Here is a 19890-nt window from a genome sequence, read left to right as displayed (position 1 = left end):
TTCCTGGATCACCATGCTGCAAGATCACTATCTCTACAACTTCACCATGTGCTGTTCTGCAAACATGTGCTTGGCCTTCTAAGGACTTTTCAACCCGTATGTGTGAGTAACTTTGAACCTTTAATCTTAGAGAAATTTTTTCTGTGTATGTCTATTAATTCTCTGCTCAAAAAGATCTTATCTGTAACTGTTTCTACTGGCTTGGTTATAATTTTATACCTGCTCTAAAAGAATTAAATTTTCAGTTTATTTGTAAGTGTTCTGGGTCTTGGTCCTTGATTCATATATATTTAATTACAGAGCTGTTTTAATCAAGCGAGCTAACTTTCCTCAAATTAATAGTTCTTTATAAAATATATTTCTCTCTATGAATAATAATAATTTTTATAACATATTTTAATGAAGGAGAATGTGTAGGTAAGAATTAATGGTGCACAGATGAAATTTATTTTGTAAGAGTTAAAGTATTGGGACAGAAAACAGTGCTGTATAACTGTATTGTGCTGCTTTTAAAAGTAATTAGAAGGGTATTTTTGTGCTTTAAAGAAAATAGAAATTATTGAAATTGTACTGGGGCTGTGTTTTTTTTTATGCCATGTGGACCCATCTTTCCCTGTTCTAATCTATCACTGTTAACTGTTTATATCCATTCTCCAGTCAGCCTGCAGCCTGCATCCTGCTGAACAGTGGAACCTCGATTTGCAAGTAACCTGGTTTGCGAGTGTTTTGCAAGACGAGCAAAACACTCAGCAAACTTTTGACTCGCAAACCGAGCACTGCCTCGATAAACGAGCACTTACAGACCAGGAAGCGCCGCTTCGGGGGATTCCTCTTCCATCTTCCGGCCAGCCTTCCACGTCAGGTGCCTTCTGCAGGTTGGAGGACATCTGTCTGGGCCTGCGTGGCCGGGTGCTGTCCCGCCTGCGCGTTACGTGTGACACACACAGCGTCAATCATCAGCGCTGTGCGTGTCGTACGCGGCGTGTGGGTGGGGTGGTGATCAGCTGCATGGGCTCGGGTGGGGGCTCTCCAGCATGCGAGGGCATCCGACGTGGAGGGCTGGCCGGTGGATGAAGGAGGCATCCCTCTGAAGGCACTGCGGGGTTCTCCGGCGGCTGGCAGACATTACACGCATCCCCCCCCCCCCCCCTGAAGCGGCACTGTGGGGTTCTTCTTCCGATGACGGACGGAGGAGGCAGATGGAGGAGACGGTGCTGCAGCACCCGGCCCCGACAGGTACAGACCCCGGGTTCTGCAACCAATCGTTGCTGTTGCCATTATTGTCTATGGGGAACTTGGCTTTGATAAACGAGCATTTTGGATTATGAGCATGCTCCTGGAACAGATTATGCTCGTAATCCAAGATACCACTGTATATGGGATCTGATGCTTGACATCTCTATTCTTTTCCTTAAACTATATTTCCTCCTAAACTTCCAACCTGTTAAGGCTGGTGCATACTTTGTGTTCAGGCATAATATTGAAGAACTAAGGCCAGTACTGGGCAGACTTGCACAGTCTGTGTCTGTTTGGGGGAGGATTGGCTGGGGAGGGCTTCAATGGCTGGGAGGGTGTAGATGGAATGGAGTGAGCTTTGACGGAGACTCTGTAGTTGGAACCTAAGAACAGAACCGGTCAGAGCTTTAGATTCTTGCCCAGAAATATCTAAGGAAGAAAAAAAAAAAAAAAAACCCCAACAAACTTTTAGACTGAATCAGGTTGGGCAGACTAGATAGACCATTCAGGTCTTTATCTACCATCATCTACTATATTACTACGTTTCATGCCAATAACCTCTACTGAATGCCCATGAAATTTATGTCCTCAAAGCTATCTTTCTAAGCCTCTCTTCTCCATAAAAGAGAGCATTTCTAAATACACCAAGCCTTTCCCGGCTTTGCCCCGGTAGAAACGAGTGAATTAGGGAAATTCAGGGTATAAAAATGTTCTGGCGTAAAAAGAAAACTGATTCTGCAGCATATACTGAGTGCACCACACAGAAACACACTATTTTAGGAGTAGACAATCCCACTTTATTTAGGCAGTGTGTAGTCTCATCTGGGCCTAACCCATGGACCTTTTGTGTAACTGATGACATAGCCACTATTTCTGATATTGAAACAAAATTTGAAAAGTACTGCTCAATGTATTCTGTGAAATCAGAGTGTACAAGAAATGCGGCTTGTCTTTGGTTAACATGGTTCATATGTAAGAAAATGATAAAGGAAAATACAGAAGTGAAAGAGAAATTAGCAGCCAAAGAGAAGGAATGTGCCTTATTGGAACAGGAAAAATAATTTTTACTAACACAAAATTCTTGCTTACGGTACAAGTCAGACTCTTTAAAGGAGCAAGTCCAGAAGCAAATAGCTCAGGAAGACCACATGCAAACACAAATTGCAGCTTTAGAAATATAAACAAGCCAGGATCCAGGCTTAAAACATTTGGTTAGGAAACTTTCATTGCAGGTCCCCGCCCTAGATGAAAATACAGGCCATGCCCAATGCCACAGGGAAATACAAGGCCTAAAACAAAAGCTTCAGGACTACCATTTACAAATTTCAGCCATTACTGGGATTCCATACAAGCAGTCAGATACAAATAGAGCTACAATGAAGCCTGTGTCCTCACTGATAAAAGCATCATAATCCCACTATGGCCAGGGGAGTAACACAGACGATTAGCTCACAGCCCTTATCCCAAATAGATATGGAAGTCATAGCAAAGCAAGTAGGCAAGATAGACCCCCATAATTTTCCCCGTGCCTGTGTGATACTGTGGAAATTAGAACAGGATGAGAAACTAGATTCAGACAAATTAATTAAGATTCTGCGCCTCTGTATTAGACCAGAATATGCAGCCAACAGAAGTGCAAAACTGTTGCTAACGGAATCCGTTCCCCCAAGAGGATCCTGGTGGTCACCTCAAAGGTCCAGGTCCTCATCAACCAAATCCTGCTCCTCCTGATAGAAGTCATCGTCCCAAGAGACCCGCAGTCGCTTGGACAAGAGAGGTGTAGAGAGGGACAAAACTGGCACTGATTAAGGCCAAATCAAAGAGGATGTCGAGGGGAGGGGGGGAAGCAGGGCCTCCTGCCGCATTCAGATAAGCCTTATAGAAGGCAAAAACAAAATCTGGAGGAAAAACCCCTGGCGGCCCCATGGGTCTCCCTGCCACAGCAGGGGACCCAGCAGAATCCTGCTTCTGTTTTTCCAATACAGAAGGAAGCTAAAGAAAAAATGGAAGTGCTTCCTGCCAAAATTGGAGCCGAAACCGCCCAAAACATAGCTCCGGCAGCCTGCAGCATCTGAGAGGCCTGACTCGCCCCAGCTGCTAAAGCAGGCAAGCCGGTAGCAGCGGTAAGAGAGTCCCCAGCGATAAGGGAATCCTTTTTGCCCTGACCGCCAGTGGCTGGGGAACTTCCTGCATGGGTGGCGGGGGAAGCCCAGGCTTCCCCACTCTCAGTTGCTGACTTGTGAAGTTATCCCTGGCTGCTGGCACCCGATGCCAACAAGGATCCACAGCGCTTGCACAGGCCGGCCGTGAGTGCCTCCCGTCTGGAGCACAATGAGCACTTTTTCCCCTGCAAAGTGCTCATTGCACAATATGCGCCCTAGCTAGAAGAAAAGTGCCAGTTAGCAGAAAAAAACAGTAAAATACAGCAAATTTAAAGTGAAAGTACCCTTTAGACTGGCACAGCCTCAGGATTTTTTTTTGTTAGAACAGACTCCACTGGCTCTCTAAGCTGGTATCAGTGGCCAGGCTGCCAGCTGAGGCACCTCTACAAAAATTTGGGGAGGTGGAAGAAGGGGGGAAGGGACCCAATTCGATGGACCATCGGGTTTGAGCCCCAAACAGGACCTGTCCAAGCTCCGTCTGGGACCAAAAAGTGGCCCAGGGGCCCTAAACAAATTCCAACAGCTCTAACAAGGGGAGCTTAAATTTTTTTCTAGCTTACCACCTGCTTGGAAACTGAGCATGACTGGTTTAGGAGGGGGAGCCTCAGCTAATATAATACAACCAAAGTTTAATCTCAGTCTCCTCCTGCTGATCACAGTGAGCTATTACCCATCAGTTAAGAACTGTACCGGTCTAGAGAGTGACAAAGAATGATGTATTTAGCAAAAATTTAAAAACAAAACAGAATAATCCTAGCTAATGTTTAGTAGGTACAAAATAATCCAGGTTTATATGGCTTCATAAACAACACTCATTTTAGCTATTTTACTTAATAACAGCTTTTACATTTCATTGTGACCACAACTTGGCTAATGATCAAAGTGATTTTCCCTCAAGAATATAGTCTTTTTTTCACTCTTTCATAAATATTGCTCATTATCTACAGGCTTCATGGTTACAGAATGTTTTAAAAAATTAAAAAAGGCTTAGTACCACAAAACTGAAAGAGAAAGAAAGAAAGATTATGACTGAAACAATTTGTTACCTTTAGAGGTCGCATTGCACCACAAAGTTTTGTCCAACAGCTTTTCTCAAAATTGTCTAGGTAGTGATCCCTTCTTTGTAGAATCCTCAACTTTTCTTCTAATTGGAATAAGGTACGCCTGTCCCTTGCTGGTAATGGCCGACCATCCTTACACTATTAGACCAGAAAAGATTAATGAAGTGATAAACCTCAAGTATATAGCATTAAATTGATATTAGCTCCCAAATTTGCCTTAAGGGAGCCCACAGTAAGTTTTTAGGATATTCACAATAAACCAGAGACATATATTTGAGACTGTGCATGAAAATGTAACTCATACATATGCACCTTTGCACCATAGATATTTTGAAAACTCAATCAACTAGGTATACTTGAAGACAAGACTGGGAACCTCTGCTTTATACAATAAAAAGAATCACCAGACAATTTATAAAGCTAAATCTTTTCCAATATATCTCCCCCACTGTCCCTCTATCTGCGTAGAAAGAGTAAATTATGTCAGAGGTGGTGAGATGTACCAGAGGAAAGGTCCCCAATATTGACAGAAGGTTGCCTATCTCGATCGCTGCTGCTGCCAGGAAAATAAATATAGAGGGCAGTGGAGAGGAAGAGCTGCAGGAGCCACAAGGGAGGGAAGACAGATACTGGTCTCAACTGGAAATAATGGAGTAGCCATTCCAGATAAAAATATAGGATAGGAATGAAGAAACTGGGAAGAGAGCATTAACACTATACGATAGGAGGGATATTATTGAATGAGAGTACCCAAGAAAGGGACTTGGGAGTAATGGTGGACATTTTTTTTTTTTTAATTCTTTATTTATCATTTTAAGATTTTTAACAAAATCAAACGTTTTGTACAGAAAGATTGTCAGATCATACACAAAATAATAAGAAATAATTTCTATAATATTGAAAATCTCTAATCATACAATCTGAAGTCCTCAATGAAATGATCCAAGAAATGTTATGAGTGAACTTTAAGGAAATCAATTAATAAATTCTATACAAGAAAAAGGTATCTAATGACTGGATTAAGGAGCTTATTCTATTAATCAAGTCCATTTGTGTTACTATTATGTTGTTCCTTCTTTTTCCAAACATTTCAGCGTCAAGAAAGCTGTAAGTTGAGCCGGTTCAAAAAACACATATTTATTATCTCGATACCTTATTATACATTTACATGGGAAACGTAAAAAGAAAATACCACCCAGCTGTGTAACTCCTGCTTTCATCAGAAGAAATTGACGCCTACGGTTCTGAGTTTCTCTTGGTGGACATGACAATGAAGCCGACGGCACAGTGCGCAGCGGCCACTAAGAGAGCAAATAGAATGCTAGGTATAATCAATAAGGGTATTACAACCAGAACAAAAGAAGTTATCCTGCCGTTGTATCGGGCGATGGTGCGTCCGCATCTGGAGTCCTGCATCTAATACTGGTCGCCGTACCTTAAGAAGGATATGGCGTTACTTGAGAGAGTTCAGAGGAGAGCGACACGTCTGATAAGAGGGATGGAAAACCTTTCATATGCTGAGAGATTGGAGAAACTAGGTCTCTTTTCCCTGGAGAAGAGGAGACTTAGAGGGGATATGATAGAGACTTACAAGATCATGAAGGGCATAGAGAGAGTAGAGAGAGACAGATTCTTCAAACTTTCAAAAAATAAAAGAACAAGAGGGCATTCAGAAAAGTTGAAAGGGGACAGATTCAAAATGAATTCTAGGAAGTTCTTCTTTACCCAATGTGTGGTTGACACCTGGAATGTGCTTCCAGAGGACGTAATAGGGCAGAGCACAGTACTGGGGTTTAAGAAAGGATTGGACAATTTCCTGCTGGAAAAGGGGATAGAGGGGTATAGATAGAGGATTACTGCACAGGTCCTGGACCTGTTTGGGCCGCCGCGTGAGCGGACTGCTGGGCGCGATGGACCTCAGGTCTGACCCAGTGCAGGCATTGGTTATGTTCTTATGTTATGTTCTTAAGACATGCTATACAATAGAAGGTGCATGCATCTACAATGATGATGTCGATGAAACTGTCAATGCTCACGGTACTGAAGGGAATCAATACGATCCAGAAGATCAATCTGTGAAAGGAGGCTGTATGCTACTCAGCTGGTACAATAGGTGCAGCAGGGTGTCGAAGTGTTGATAACCCCAAGAAGAGGAACGCTTTAGAAATGACAGCCTGCATCGATGGTGTTAAGGAGAGGCATGTATCAAGAGACTCGATGCGAGATATGCCTGTGACACTGATGATTGATGTCAATGCAATGGTACCACTAGGACTCAGTACCACAGAAAAATCCAAGCTGCTGGGTGCTCAGCCCCAGGCCTAATATCTTCTTGTAGAAATAAAATGCAGGAACGTAAAGAATAAAATATTTGAATAGGCATTAATTCTTCTTGTTCATTTGTTTTTGTTTTTAGTCCTGGAAGATCAGGAAGAGATCCAGCAGGAAAGAGAAAGCAGCATGGGTTGAGTGAAAAGAAGGCCGAAAAGCCCACGGGCCCCAAAAGTAAAAATTAAGAAATTTAATTAAAAACTGAAAGGATTTAAAAGAAAAACCAACTAAGAAGAAAAATTGAGAGACAAAACAAAGCGGGAAGGCAAAGTCAACTAGACAAAGTCCAGATATGTCGTCTTCACTCCACAGAAAACGAAAAACCGATGACCTCACAAGCCAATGTTGGGCAGGAATGCGGGCAGTCTTAAAGCTCATATGAAAATATTCTGCCTGCTTGTCCTGGGATAAGCACATTTACTATGGTCCATGTGTTTGTGTTGGCAAGCATTTAAGGCAAACAAAATACTCAAAGAGCTTGAAAAATATATTCATACATCCATGAGTAAGAATACTGTTTATGGAAACTTATGTTTTCATGAAATCTAATGAGCAGGGGAATGTAGTTTTAGATGTTCTGAGATAAAACATTAACTATTTTATTTATATATCGTCTATAGCCTAAGCGGCTAGAAAAACAGAACAAAAAACAATCAAACCTTTGATTTAATCCTCTCAATATGTTGCTCCACTTCTTCAATATCTTCAGTGTTTTCTAGTCTTTCATAAGTTGCACTTTTGGTGCCTTTTATCAGGTTTAGAGGCAAGGCAGACATTCCATATGCCTAAACATTCAAAGATAAACAACAACAACAAAAACAATGTAAGCAAGCTAGTGGGCTACAAAGGTTTATATCATATCAAAGTACTTTTCCCAGTTTCAAGTTAATGGTGACCAACAGGTACTGTGCTACCATTATGAAAGAACATTCATTTTAAGTGTTTCCATAGCCTCTAAAAAACTTACATAACCACTACATAAAGCACAGTTACTTACCGTAACAGGTGTTATCCAGGGACAGCAGGCATATATTCTCACATGTGGGTGACGTCATCTACGGAGCCCCAATGCGGACAGCATCTCAAGCAAACTTGATTGAAGATTCAAGTTGCTGTGCTGCATCACGCATGTGTGCCTCCTGCTCCACTAGAGGGCGCATCCCCTCCTCGTGGTCTCCAGTTCACATATCCAGCAAAGAAGCCAACCCCGGGGAGATGGGCGGGTAGTGAGAATATATGCCTGCTGTCCCTGGATAACACCTGTTACGATAAGTAACTGTGCTTTATCCCAGGACAAGCAGGCATGATATTCTCACATGTGGGTGACTTCCAAGCTAATAACTAAGGGGTGGAGGGAAGTTGGCAAATTTAAGAAAACAGATTACGTAACACTGATTGGCCGAACCGGCCATCGTTCCTGGACAGTGTATCCAGGCAGTAGTGAGAGGTGAAAGTATGAACCGAAGACCACATGGCAGCCTTGCAGATATCCTCAATCGGCGTAGACCTGAGGAAAGCTATCGAGGCTGCCATAGCTCGGACTTTGTGTCCCGTAACACGACCATGCAGCGCGAGACCCGCCTGAGAGTAGCAGTAAGAAATACAAGCAGCCAACCGGTTTGACAGGGTGCGCTTGGAAACTGGGTGCCCCAATCTGTTCGGGTCGAAGGACAAAAACAATTGGGGGACTTTCCGATGAGACTGAGTGCGTTGAAGGTAAAAGGCCAACGCCCTTTTGCAATCAAGAGTGTGGAGCACCACCTCTCCAGGATGAGAGTGGGGCTTGGGAAAAAACACCGGTAGAGTAATGGACTGATTGAGATGAAAATCAGACACCACCTTAGGTAGGAACTTAGGGTGAGTGCGTAGAACCACCTTGTCATGATGGAATACAGTGAAAGGTGGGTCCGCCACCAAGGCGGACTCACTCTTCGAGCTGATGTGAGGGCGAGTAGGAAGATCACTTTCCAAGTGAGAAATTTAAGATGACACTTATCCACAGGCTCAAAGGGGGGCTTCATCAGTTGAGCCAGGACCACATTGAGATCCCAAACCACAGGAGGAGGTTTGAGGGGAGGGTGAACATTCAAAAGACCCCTCATGAAACGAGAAACCAAGGGGTGGAATGAAAGGGCCTTCCCTTCCAGGGGTTGATGAAAGGCAGCAATCGCACTAAGGTGCACTCGAATGGAATTGGTCTTCAGGCCAGAGTGAGATAAATGAAGCAAGTAGAGTCAGTAGAGTGGGCAGACTTGGTGGGCTATAGCCCTTTTCTGCCGTCACCTTTCTATGTTTCTATACTCCAGAACCAAAGACACAGGGACCGACACCGGGTCCTGGTGGTGAGTGGAGCACCAGGATGAGAATCTAGTCCACTTCTGAGAATAACAGAGTCTAGTCGATACTTTCCGGGAAGCTTCCAACACTTCCCTAACTGACTGAGATACGGGGAAGGAAGTCAAGGGGAAAGAAACCAAGCAATCAGATGAAGAGACTGAAGATTGGGATGTAACAGTGAACCCCGACTCTGAGATAGCAGAGAGGGAAAGACAGGCAGAGGTAGAGGTTCCCTGACACTGAGTTGAAGTAGTAGGGAAAACCAAGGTTGACGGGGCCATCGAGGAGCGATCAAGATCAGAGTGGCCCTTACCGAATTTAGATGAACCAGCGTCCTCAGAATCAGAGGAAACGGCGGGAACGCATAGAGGAACTTCCCCTCCCAATCTAGGAGGAAGGCATCGGCCTCGAGACGGTCCGGGGAGTATATCCTCGAACAGAAGAGAGGCATCTTTTGATTGTCGGGGGAGGCGAACAGGTCTATCTGCGGAGTCCCCCACGTGTCGAACACCTGTCGTAGTACCTGAGAATGCAGGGACCACTCGTGCAGCTGTAGGAGGCGGCTGAGCCTGTCCGCCAGGCAGTTTTGTTCTCCCTGGATGTAAACCGCCCGAAGGGAGATGTTTTGGGAGACCGCCCACTCCCAGAGCCGCAAGGCCTCCTGGCAGAGGTGCCAGGACCCCGTACCTCCTTGCTTGTTTACGTAGTACATCGCCACCTGGTTGTCCGTGCGGACGAGAACCACCCGGTCGTGAAGCAGGTGTTGGAAGGCCACCGCGGCGAGGTAAATGGCCCGAAGCTCCAGCACGTTGATGTGGCAGTGACGGTCCTCCGTGGACCACAGGCCTCGAGTGCGGAGACCGTCTACGTGAGCCCCCCAAGCATACTCCGACGAGTCCGTGGTTAGGACCTTGTGGTGTGGAGGGGCGAGAAAGAGCAAACCCTTGGAAAGATTTGAAGAGTCGGCCCACCAACGGAGTGATCTTTGCAAGGAAGGCGTCACTGTCACGTGGCGGTTGATTGGGTCCCGATCCTGACGCCATTGTGATGCCAAAGTCCACTGTGGTAACCGCAGATGAAGGCGGGCAAGCGGGGTAACGTGGATTGTGGAGGCAATGTGGCCGAGGAGCGTCATCATCTGTCGTGCCGAGACCGTGGTCGATCTCGAGAATTGTCGGCTCAGATTTACCAACGCCTCCCGACGCTGAGGAGGGAGGAAAGAACGAAGACGGACCGTGTCCAGCACTGCCCCGATGAATTGTAAGGACTGAGAAGGGCACAGCTGGGATTATGGAAAGTTTATCTTGAAGCCCAGACACTGAAGAGAAGTAATAGTCTGTCGGGTCGCTGAGATAACCCCCTCCCTGGTCGGGGCTTTGATCAGCCAATCGTCCAGGTAGGGGAATACTTGCAGGCCCTGGGATCGCAGGGCAGCCGCGACCACCACGAGGCACTTTGTGAAGACTCGGGGGGACGAGGATAGGCCGAAGGGGAGGACCCGATATTGTAGGTGGAGATCTCCCACCTGAAAGCGCAGGAATCTGCGACAAGCAGGGTGCACCGGAACATGAGTGTAGGCCTCCTTCAGATCGAGGGAGCAGAGCCAATCGCTCTCGTTGATCAGGGGGTACAGAATCGGAAGGGAAAGCATCCGAAACTTTTCCCGTTTCAGAAATTTGTTCAGGCGCCTCAAGTCCAGGATCGGGTGCAGGTCTCCTGTCTTCTTCGGTACCAGGAAGTATCGGGAGTAAAACCCTTGGCCCCTTTGGTTTTGGGGGACCGGTTCCACTGCCTGCAGGCGAAGGAGGTCCTGTGCCTCGAAGAGGAGGAGGGACAACTGTGCTCGATAGGGAGGACACGCACTCGGCGGGCTGTCGGGAGGAACCTCTCAGAAGTTTAGCGAGTATCCCGATGAGATCACGCCAAGGACCCAGGAGTTCGACGTTATGGCTTCCCAGCGAGGGTAGTAGGCTCGTAGGCGTCCCCCGATGGGAAGGAGGCCAGGTGGAGGTGCGGAGGGGGCCCGCCCCCGTCCGCTCATCCCGTCAAAAGGACGGAGACGGCTTCGCAGGCGCAGTGAGCTATGATTTTGGTGGAGCCCTAGAGTGAGCATGGGGGCGTCGCGGCGACGGTCTGGAAAAGGCCGGGGTAGATTTCTGGGGGTAGCGGCGATGCAATCCCCGGAAAGGGCGAGAGGCCTGTGGTTTAGGTTTTTGCCGTACCAGGGACGCGAAGGAACGTTCGTGCTCCGACAATCGTTTTGTAGCTGCCTCGATGGTGTCGTCGAACAGTTCTTTGCCGACGCAAGGGAGGTTCGCTAACCTATCTTGCAGGTTAGGGTCCATGTCGACGAGCCGTAGCCACGCCAGCCAGCGCATGGCCACCGCGAAGGCTGTGACCCTGGAGGATAGTTCAAAGCCGTCGTAAGCGGCGTGGAACAAGTGTAGTCGGAGGCTGGAAAAATCCTCGAGGAGGAGTCCAAACGCTGCTTGACGAGGGGCAGGTAGATCCCCCGAGAAAGAGGCCAGTAGCCCAATGAGGTGTTTCAAGTAGGAGGAAAAAGTGAAGGTGTAGTTCAGGACCCTAGATGCCATCATAGAATTCTGATGCAAACGGCGTCCAAATTTGTCTAGTTTCCGGCCTTCGCGTCCAGGAGGGACCGCCGCGGACACCCTAGAGGGGTGAGCTTTTTTCAGAGAAGACTCCACCAGTAGGGATTGGTGGGACAGCTGTGGCTGCTCAAACCCTGGGCAAGGTACTGTTCGGTACTTAGACTCCATTTTAGATGGGACCGCCGTCATCATGTAGGGAGTCTCGAGGTTCCTGATGAGGGTCTGCCGGAGTACCGGGTTCAACGGCAGCCGGAGGTACTCTCGGGGCGGGGAAGGCATATCCAGCTCCGCCAGGTATTCCTTGGAGTACCTCGAGTCAGATTGTAAGTCCAAGTCAAGGGCACGTCCCATGTCCTGGACGAACCTCGTGAAGGAAGGTCGGTGGGATCCCGTGGCCCCTTGCGGGGACGGTGACCGAGACCTCCGTCTCGCAGAGAAGGAAGGAGAAGCCTCCCTCGAATAGCGAGATTCTCGTTCGGACCCTCGATCCGACACCGGGGACGCGCTATGGAAGCGCTCCGGGGTCGAGGACCTGCGTCGCCTCGAGGAGCCCCTCGGGGACGCCGCCGGGTTTTGGGGTACCGATCAATGTTGGATCGGGGACCCCTCCCCGGACTTCCTCGGCGAAAGCCTGGAGCCTCGGACCGGAGCCCCTTACCGAGGGGGAGTCAGTAAGAGCTGAGGGTTAGTGAGAGATAGCTCGGTAACCCGTAGCGGTCCCCCCGATCGGGTCGAGGGTGAGCGGCCTCGGGCCGGAAGGGAACTCCGGGCCTTTTTAGAGAAGGGCTTCGATCTTCGTTTCGCCCAGCGGAGTTCCGTCGGGGATGTGTGCCTCGAGTGCCTCGGAGGGGAGTCCGAGGAAGACGAGAGGCGGCGAAAACGGCGCGCTTTGCCCCGAGGGGTCTCGATGCGTCGCTCAGGCTGGTCCGGCGCACACGAGGTCGAGGCCGGTTGAAGGTGAGCCATGGCAGCGGATAGCTCCGTTGTGATCATTGCTCGGAGCAGTTCCTGGAACACCGGCACGGACAGCATCGACGGCATGTCCGAGGCCGCGGTGCACTCCACCGGGGGCGATCTCGATTCAGAGTATTCCCGAGTGGTGGAGGCACGTCTCGAGGTCTTCGGGGTTTTTGCCGGGGCTGTGGATAGGGAACTCCCCCCTTGTCCGGCCATTTTCCCCGAGGTTGGCTTCTTCGTAGGTATGGAACCTGAGGAAGAAAGAGGGGACTTACCCGGAGCAGAAGACTTCTGGGAGCTCGGGGTCTTCGACCTCGAGTCCCGAGGCGGGGCCGAGGTCTCCGAGGCCGAGATCGAGGCCGGGGCCGAGGCCGATCTCAAGGCCGAGGGTTGATCGGCAGCAAATAGTTCAGCCATGCGGGCCCGTCGTCGGCGGAGCGCCCGGTGTTGGAAGGTTGCGCACCGGGGGCAAGTTTCCGTTGGATGGTCGGCCCCCAGGCAAAGGATGCACCAGCGATGCGGGTCTGTGAGTGATAGAAGACGCTCACACCCGGTGCACTTTTTAAAGCCCGAAACGGGCCGGGATATAGGAAGTTCAGGTGGCTGCGGCCAATCAGGTCACGCGGCCGCGACGATCCGGGAGCCCCCGGATCGTGAGAAAAAAGCGCGTTAAGCGCAATGAGCAGGAAAAGAGAGAGAAAAAAAGAACAAAACGCACAGCGACTTTGAAGAAGGAAAATAATAAAAAATCGCGGTGTAAGAAGGCACTTGGGGCAGAGCTAAGAAAAAATGTGTCTTAGCACTGCGGAAAAAAACAAACTGGAGACCACGAGGAGGGGATGCGCTCTCTAGTGGAGCAGGAGGCACACAAGCTTGAATCTTCAATCAAGTTTGCTTGAGATGCTGTCCGCATCGGGGTTCCGTAGATGATGTCACCCACATGTGAGAATATCATGCCTGCTTGTCCTGGGATAATATAGCCTGATTGGAGCAAGTAGTTCATAAGTTCATGTAATCCTTTTTCTTCTTCTCTACCCACTATTTTAAGTTCTTGTAAACCGTGTCGAGCTCCATTCTCATGGAGATGATGCGGTATATAAACTTAAGGTTTAGATTAGATTAGTTCACATAAAAACAATGACAATAAAACAAACTTATAGTTTATCCTAACTAGGGTTATTTGTCCTTAAGCAACTGTCCTTGATATTTATTTATTGGGATTTATTAACCACCTTTATGAAAAGAATTCACTCCAGGTGGTGTATAGCCGGTATAATTCAAAATAAAATTTTGTGAACAGCATAACAGTAGTAAAAAGAACAAATTATATATACATATACACACACACACACACACACATATATATATACCATAAATACAATGAATGACCATAAATACAATAAACAAGGTAAAATTAAAATCAGAAAATTCAAACTTCGCAATAGGACCACCATGAAGCAGTTTAAAAAAAGTACAGTAGAATCTCAGTCATCCGGTACCCATGGGGATTGGTGAATGCTGGATAAACATTTTTTTGGTTGATTGAGAGTGTGTTAGAAATCTTGTCTAACACACATCTCCATTCCCCCCCTCCCCCCCACACACACACTGAAGCACCAGCTGTCCTGAGCTACAAATCCCCCCTCCCTCCTGCCTCGAAGAAGAAGAAGTAGCCGGTAGTCCTGAGCCACGAACCCCCTCGTTCCCTCCCTTCCTTACCCGAAGCAGCAGCCGGTCAGCAGGAGTCAGCGCTCAAAATAGGCTGCTCATGAAGGGGGGTACACATCACAGATGATTCAGGGCTTGAGTGCTTGAGGGAGGGAGGATGGATGGATTTGCAATTCAGGACAGCTGCCGCACTGGTGCTTCGGGTTGGGAGGGAGGGGGAGTATACGTCTTAGCTGCTTCAGGGTTTGAGTGCTTGAGGGAGGGAGGAGGGATCTGCAACTCATGACCACTGCCGCGCTAGTGCTTTGGGTCGGTAGGGAGGTCGGGTTCACAGCTCAGGACTGCCACCGTTTGTAGAGCATCAGGGCTTGAGAGAGGGAGAGGGTTTGCGGCTCAAGACTGCTTCGGGGAACTTTTTTTCCCCAGTGATTTTTTTTGTCGGTTGGATGAGCATGCCGGTTAACCGAGAGCCGGCTAACTGCGATACTACTGCACTTATTAACAGCACTGAAATTCAAATGAGAGAGATATACCAAATTTCCCCATATATAGGCTGCAGCCTATACATGGGTTTTACAAACCCGTGTATGGGGCACAGTCTAGTTAGATGGGGCAGCCTATATAAAAAAATTTTAATCATCCCCCCACCCCGGTATCTTTTTTGGAGCCTCCTGGATGGCAGATGGCGAATCTCCAGCGGTGCAGGGCAGCTGCGATCTCTTCTGCATCTGGCCTGCTCCTGCAACACTTGCTGAGTGACTGACATCAGTTCTCGCAAGTCCCGCGAGTCTTAGCATCACTGGAGCTTTACCATCTGCAGTCCAGGGGGCTCTGAAAAAGGTACCGTGGGGGGGGGGGGGAGATATTAAAAAGACAAAGGATGCACCGGAAGATAAGCCATGGGGCAGCTTATCTTCTGGTTTTTAAACATAGGCCACCCTTTTCTACAGCCTATACATGGGTGCGGCCTATATGCGGGGAAATACGGTAATACATACTAAAAGGGAGACATAATACTTATGCAGCAACTAATAAACACACTCTCTATTTTTAATTTAGCAAGCTCCACATAAACACAGTCTTCTGAGAATCTCTCCCGGTCTACAACACATCCATTCCCATTTGTCATTTTTCTGTGGTCCTGCTCCCAGTCTTTCATCCGTGAACACAGAACAGAAATAATTGTTAAGCAGTTCAGCCTTATCCTTGTCAATTTCTACATATTTGCTCCCATCACCTTTGAATCTCACAACACCATTTTGATACAAGAGTTGGCCTGGGCATTTCCAGGGAGAATACATGGTTAATAGATGTAGTATGCGTCGGGATCTGTGGAGGATCGATCAGGTTTAGTTAGATCATTTGATAAATTTTTTGAATAGAAAGGTTTTAAGTTCTTTCCTGAATGTTTTGTATTTTGGCATTATAGTCTGCAGATTGGAGAGGTGTCGGTCTAGTTTCGCTGTTCTGGTGGCTAATAGTCCGTCGTGTATTTTTTTGCTTTGTATACCTTTGATTGAGGGGTGGGTAAAGTGTGCATGAGTTCTCATTGGTCTGGTTGTGTTGTTCCTGTTTAGGCAGTTGCTCAGATAGCTTAATCCGTTTCCATTTAGGGCTTTGAATAGGGTGCAGTAGAATTTGTATTGTATGCGTGCTTGTACTGGGAGCCAGTGTGAATCTCGGAAGGCGGTGGTAATGTGGTCATATTTTTTCAGCGAGTAAATCAGTTTAAGAGCTGTATTTTGGACTGTTTGTAATTGTTTTAGCATGTTGGTTGGGCATGACAGGTATAGGATGTTACAGTAGTCCAGGAGTCCTAGGATTAGCGCATGTACCAAGAGTTTGAATTGTTCATTGTTGAAGTATTTTCAGATTTGCCTTAGGTTGCGCATGGTTGCGAATGCCTTCTGTATCATTTTGCTGATTTGAAGTTGCATGGTGCAGCCTTTGTCTATCATTACTCCCAGCAGTTTTAGGTTTGGTTGCATGGGGTATGTGATGGAGTTTATTTCTAGGGTTGTTATGGTTTGTTTTTTTTCTAGAAGTAAGAAATTGGTTTTGTCTGGATTCAGCTTTAATTTGTGGTCTCTCATCTATTTTGACACTGTTTCTAGTGCAGTGTGTAGTTTGTTCGTTGTGTTGGGGTTGGTTTGGTTGAAAGGCTGGAGGATGGTGATGTCATCTGAATAGCTGTATGAAGTTATGCCTATTTCATCTAAGCATGTGCCAAGTGTGGTTATGTAAAGGTTGAAGAGTGTTGGAGATAGTGGGGAGCCTTGGGGGACTCCACAGGGGTTGTTTTTCTAAGAAATTTTCCAGATTCTCGCAGCTTTTCCACAAATTTTTCCCTGTCTTCCTGTTTCTACAACATCTTATAATTTATGAATGCTAACCTTTTTTCTTTTACCTTTTCAGCTACTACATTTGAGAACCAAAGTGGCATTCTTTCCTTTTAACTTTATGTATTTTCCTAACATAAAGGGTTGTTGTCTTTAAAATAGCTCCTTTCAGTTTCACTCACTGCTTTTCTACTTCATTCGGCTGTTCCCATCCAACTAACTCCTCCTTGAGGTATTCCTCATCTTGACAAAGATAGTTCTTTTGAAGTCTAGAACACAGTTCTTCAACCGCCGGTCCGCGGACCGATGTCGGTCCGCAAAAAAATGTTGCCGGTCCGCAAAGGATTCGGGTCCCCGCCGCAGCAAAAAGTGCTGGCGTCAGCTGACGTGCAACTTCCTGTTGCCGTCGCTATGCCGGCACTCCTGCCTTCCACCTCCTACTCCTGCTGCGTGTCTCCGCACCCCCAGACAAGCAGGGGCAGCTCTGTGTGCTTTTAACTTCGGCACACAGCTGCCCCTAAGCAGTATTTTAGCCGCGGTTTCATGAGGCAGCCTCGGGGCCTTTGGTAGGCCGGCTCATTTCGATGATGCAATGTAGGCCGGCCTACCAAAGGCCCCGAGGCTGCCTCATGAAACTGCGGCTAAAATACAGCTTAGGGGCAGCTGTGTGCCGAAGTTAAAAGTACACAGAGCTGCCGCTAGCCTACATGGAGGAAACATTTGCTGGAGAGGGAAGGAGGGAAGGGAGTAGGGGTGCTCCTGGACAAGGGAAGGGAAGGGGCTACTGCTGACAGGGGAGAAAGGGAAGGGACGAGAATTACTGTTGGATAAGGGGAGGAGGAAAGGGAGAAGGGGTACTCCTGGACAAGGGAGGGGAAGGGGTTACTGCTGACAGGGGAGAAGGGAAAGGGAAGGGACGAGAATTACTGTTGGATAAGAAGAGGAGGAAAGGGAGAAGGGGTACTCCTGGACAAGGGAGGGAAGGGGCTACTGCTGACAGGGGAGAAGGGAAAGGGAAGGGACGAGAGTTACTGTTGGATAAGAGGAGGAGGAAAGGGAGAAGGGGTACTCCTGGACAAGGGAGGGGAAGGGGGTACTGCTGGCAGGGGAGAAGGGGAAGGGACTAGAATTACTGTTGGATAAGGGGAGGAAGAAAGGGAGAAGGTACTGCTGGACAGGGGAGGAGGAACATTGGAAGGAAACAGCTGGTAGGGAGATTAGAGGAGGGGAAGGAGTCAGGATGGAATGGAGAGATCAGATGAGAGAAAGGGGAGAGACAGAGGAATGACAAAGTAGAAAGAGATTGATGCTGGGAAGGGGGGGTCAGATGAAAAATAAGGAAAGAGGGACAAAGATGCTAGATCTGGTGTAGGAGAGAGGGGCATAGAAAGAACGCAGATACCATATGGAAGGGGGAGGGGTGGAGGGCAGACAGTGGATGGAAGAGAGTGAAAAGAAGATGAAAGCAGAAACCAGAGACGACAAAAGGTAGAAAAAATAATTTTATTTCTATCTTGTGATTAGAATATATCAGATTTAAAATATGTATCCTGCTAGAGCTGATGTTAGACATAACTGGGGAGTGCAAAGCCTAGGCAGTGCGTCTTTAGCTTCCAGCTGGCTTAGGGTTCTCTCTGACCAGGAGGCAGTTGCCCTAGTTCCACTCCCCTAACACCATTCCTGCCATGTGTGACTGTGGTATTCTGTTAGCATGATATTTGTGTAGCATTCTGTAATAATTTGGCTTATTCAACTTTCTTGATAGTAGAGGGGATATATGTGAAGGGGAGGGGAGACGGGGGTTTTGTTGATCCTTGCCCTGTATTATTTATATTTATAAAATGACAATTGTACAGAATATTGTTTCTTTTTATACTTTAATAAAATATGTTCAATATAAAATCATAACTATTTGAGGCTTGTGTGGATGGGATCAGATGGTTAACGGGACCACTGTATTGTGGGGAAGTGCGACCAGGTTCTATCTGCTGCAGCTGATTCTTTTTCTGTGGGGGGCATTGTGATCTCTTCTAGGTGGTTTGGGGTTCCTGCGAAGTTTGTCCTGGCAGTTGTAATTTTATTTTTAACGTATTCAGCTAAAAGGCTGAAGGGGGAGGGTTGTTGTTTTTGGCTAGGTAGGGTTTGGTGTCTGTGAGTTCTTTTAGTAATTGGAATAGTTTTTTTGTGTCTTGGGCTTCTATGCCTATTTGGTTTGTGTAGTATGTCTTTCTTTTTTCTTTTGCAATGTTGGTTTAGTTTTTTCCATGCTGCTCTTGTGTGTTCTTGGTTACTTTTTCTCCATTTTCTTTCTAGTTGTCTGCATTGTCTTTTGAGTAAGAGTAGTTCGTTGTCGAACCATTTGTCTGATCATCTGCTGATTCTGGTTTTTGTTTGTATTGGGGCTAGCTCATCTAGGGTAGTTGTACTTATATTTCACCATTTTGAGATGAAGTCTTTGGGGCACAATCTTGGATGTGAACAAAAATTAAAATGTTTAGTATGCAGTTATCCATAGACAATGCAGTAAATGTTTCCAAGATGAGAAGTAATTTAGAAGAGAATAATGATATTACCAAGATAACAACATATGGTTGTACTTCTCATTTGTTGCACCTCCTAGCCAAAGTCTTCAGTGTCCCAGAAATAATTTCATAACAATCATTTATCAGCAGCAGCTCTGAAAAGAATAGGTAGAATGAAGCTAACGCTCCCACAAGATATTAGATTGAACACTGTAGTGGCCTATTCTGATGAAAGTTTGTGAAAAAAAAAATTGAGATAAAATAGATGGTACTGATATGGCCAAAATCTTCAACATTGGGCTAAAGAGAAATGTTGAAGATATGTTGAGAATCCTGAAACCCATTTCTGAAGCTTTAAACAAAATACAGAAAAATAGCTGTTTCATTGCTGATGCTGTTGAAATTTTGAAGGAACTGAGTGAGCACTTAAAAACAGAACTGCATAATGACGGAATTAAATTACAAGAATTAAAAAACAAAACAAAACAAAAAACCCAAATAGGACAAGCACAGTATACAGCTCATTTTTCTTGTAAATATTGTCAATATCTGGTACCAGGGTCAAATCTGAGCTTCTGTAACTAAAGTGTGCAGGTCAATGGTGCGCCAACAATGGTGCACCGACACCTGCACGCAGGATGTTTGTGCACCGCCATTTCCAGCAC

The 19890-nt window shown here is 46.8% G+C and overlaps 1 protein-coding gene across 3 annotated transcripts in view; it reads right to left on the bottom strand.

Moving 5' to 3' along the window:
- Positions 1–19890, bottom strand: part of LMBRD1 (LMBR1 domain containing 1) — a 275187-nt gene that overhangs the window by 109001 nt on the left and 146296 nt on the right. For all 3 annotated transcript variants that reach the window (XM_033937922.1, XM_033937923.1, XM_033937921.1), the window contains 2 exons: positions 7450–7575; positions 4445–4597 (listed from right to left, as the gene is read on the bottom strand). In XM_033937922.1, coding sequence (XP_033793813.1) covers positions 4445–4597; positions 7450–7575 — 279 coding nt within the window. The remainder of the gene's footprint in view (positions 1–4444; positions 4598–7449; positions 7576–19890) is intronic.

This window comes from Geotrypetes seraphini, chromosome 3 (assembly GCF_902459505.1).
Source record: "Geotrypetes seraphini chromosome 3, aGeoSer1.1, whole genome shotgun sequence".
Lineage (NCBI taxonomy): Eukaryota > Metazoa > Chordata > Amphibia > Gymnophiona > Dermophiidae > Geotrypetes > Geotrypetes seraphini.
Note: the sequence above shows the minus strand (reverse complement) of the source record. Positions and strands in the feature narration are given on the sequence as shown.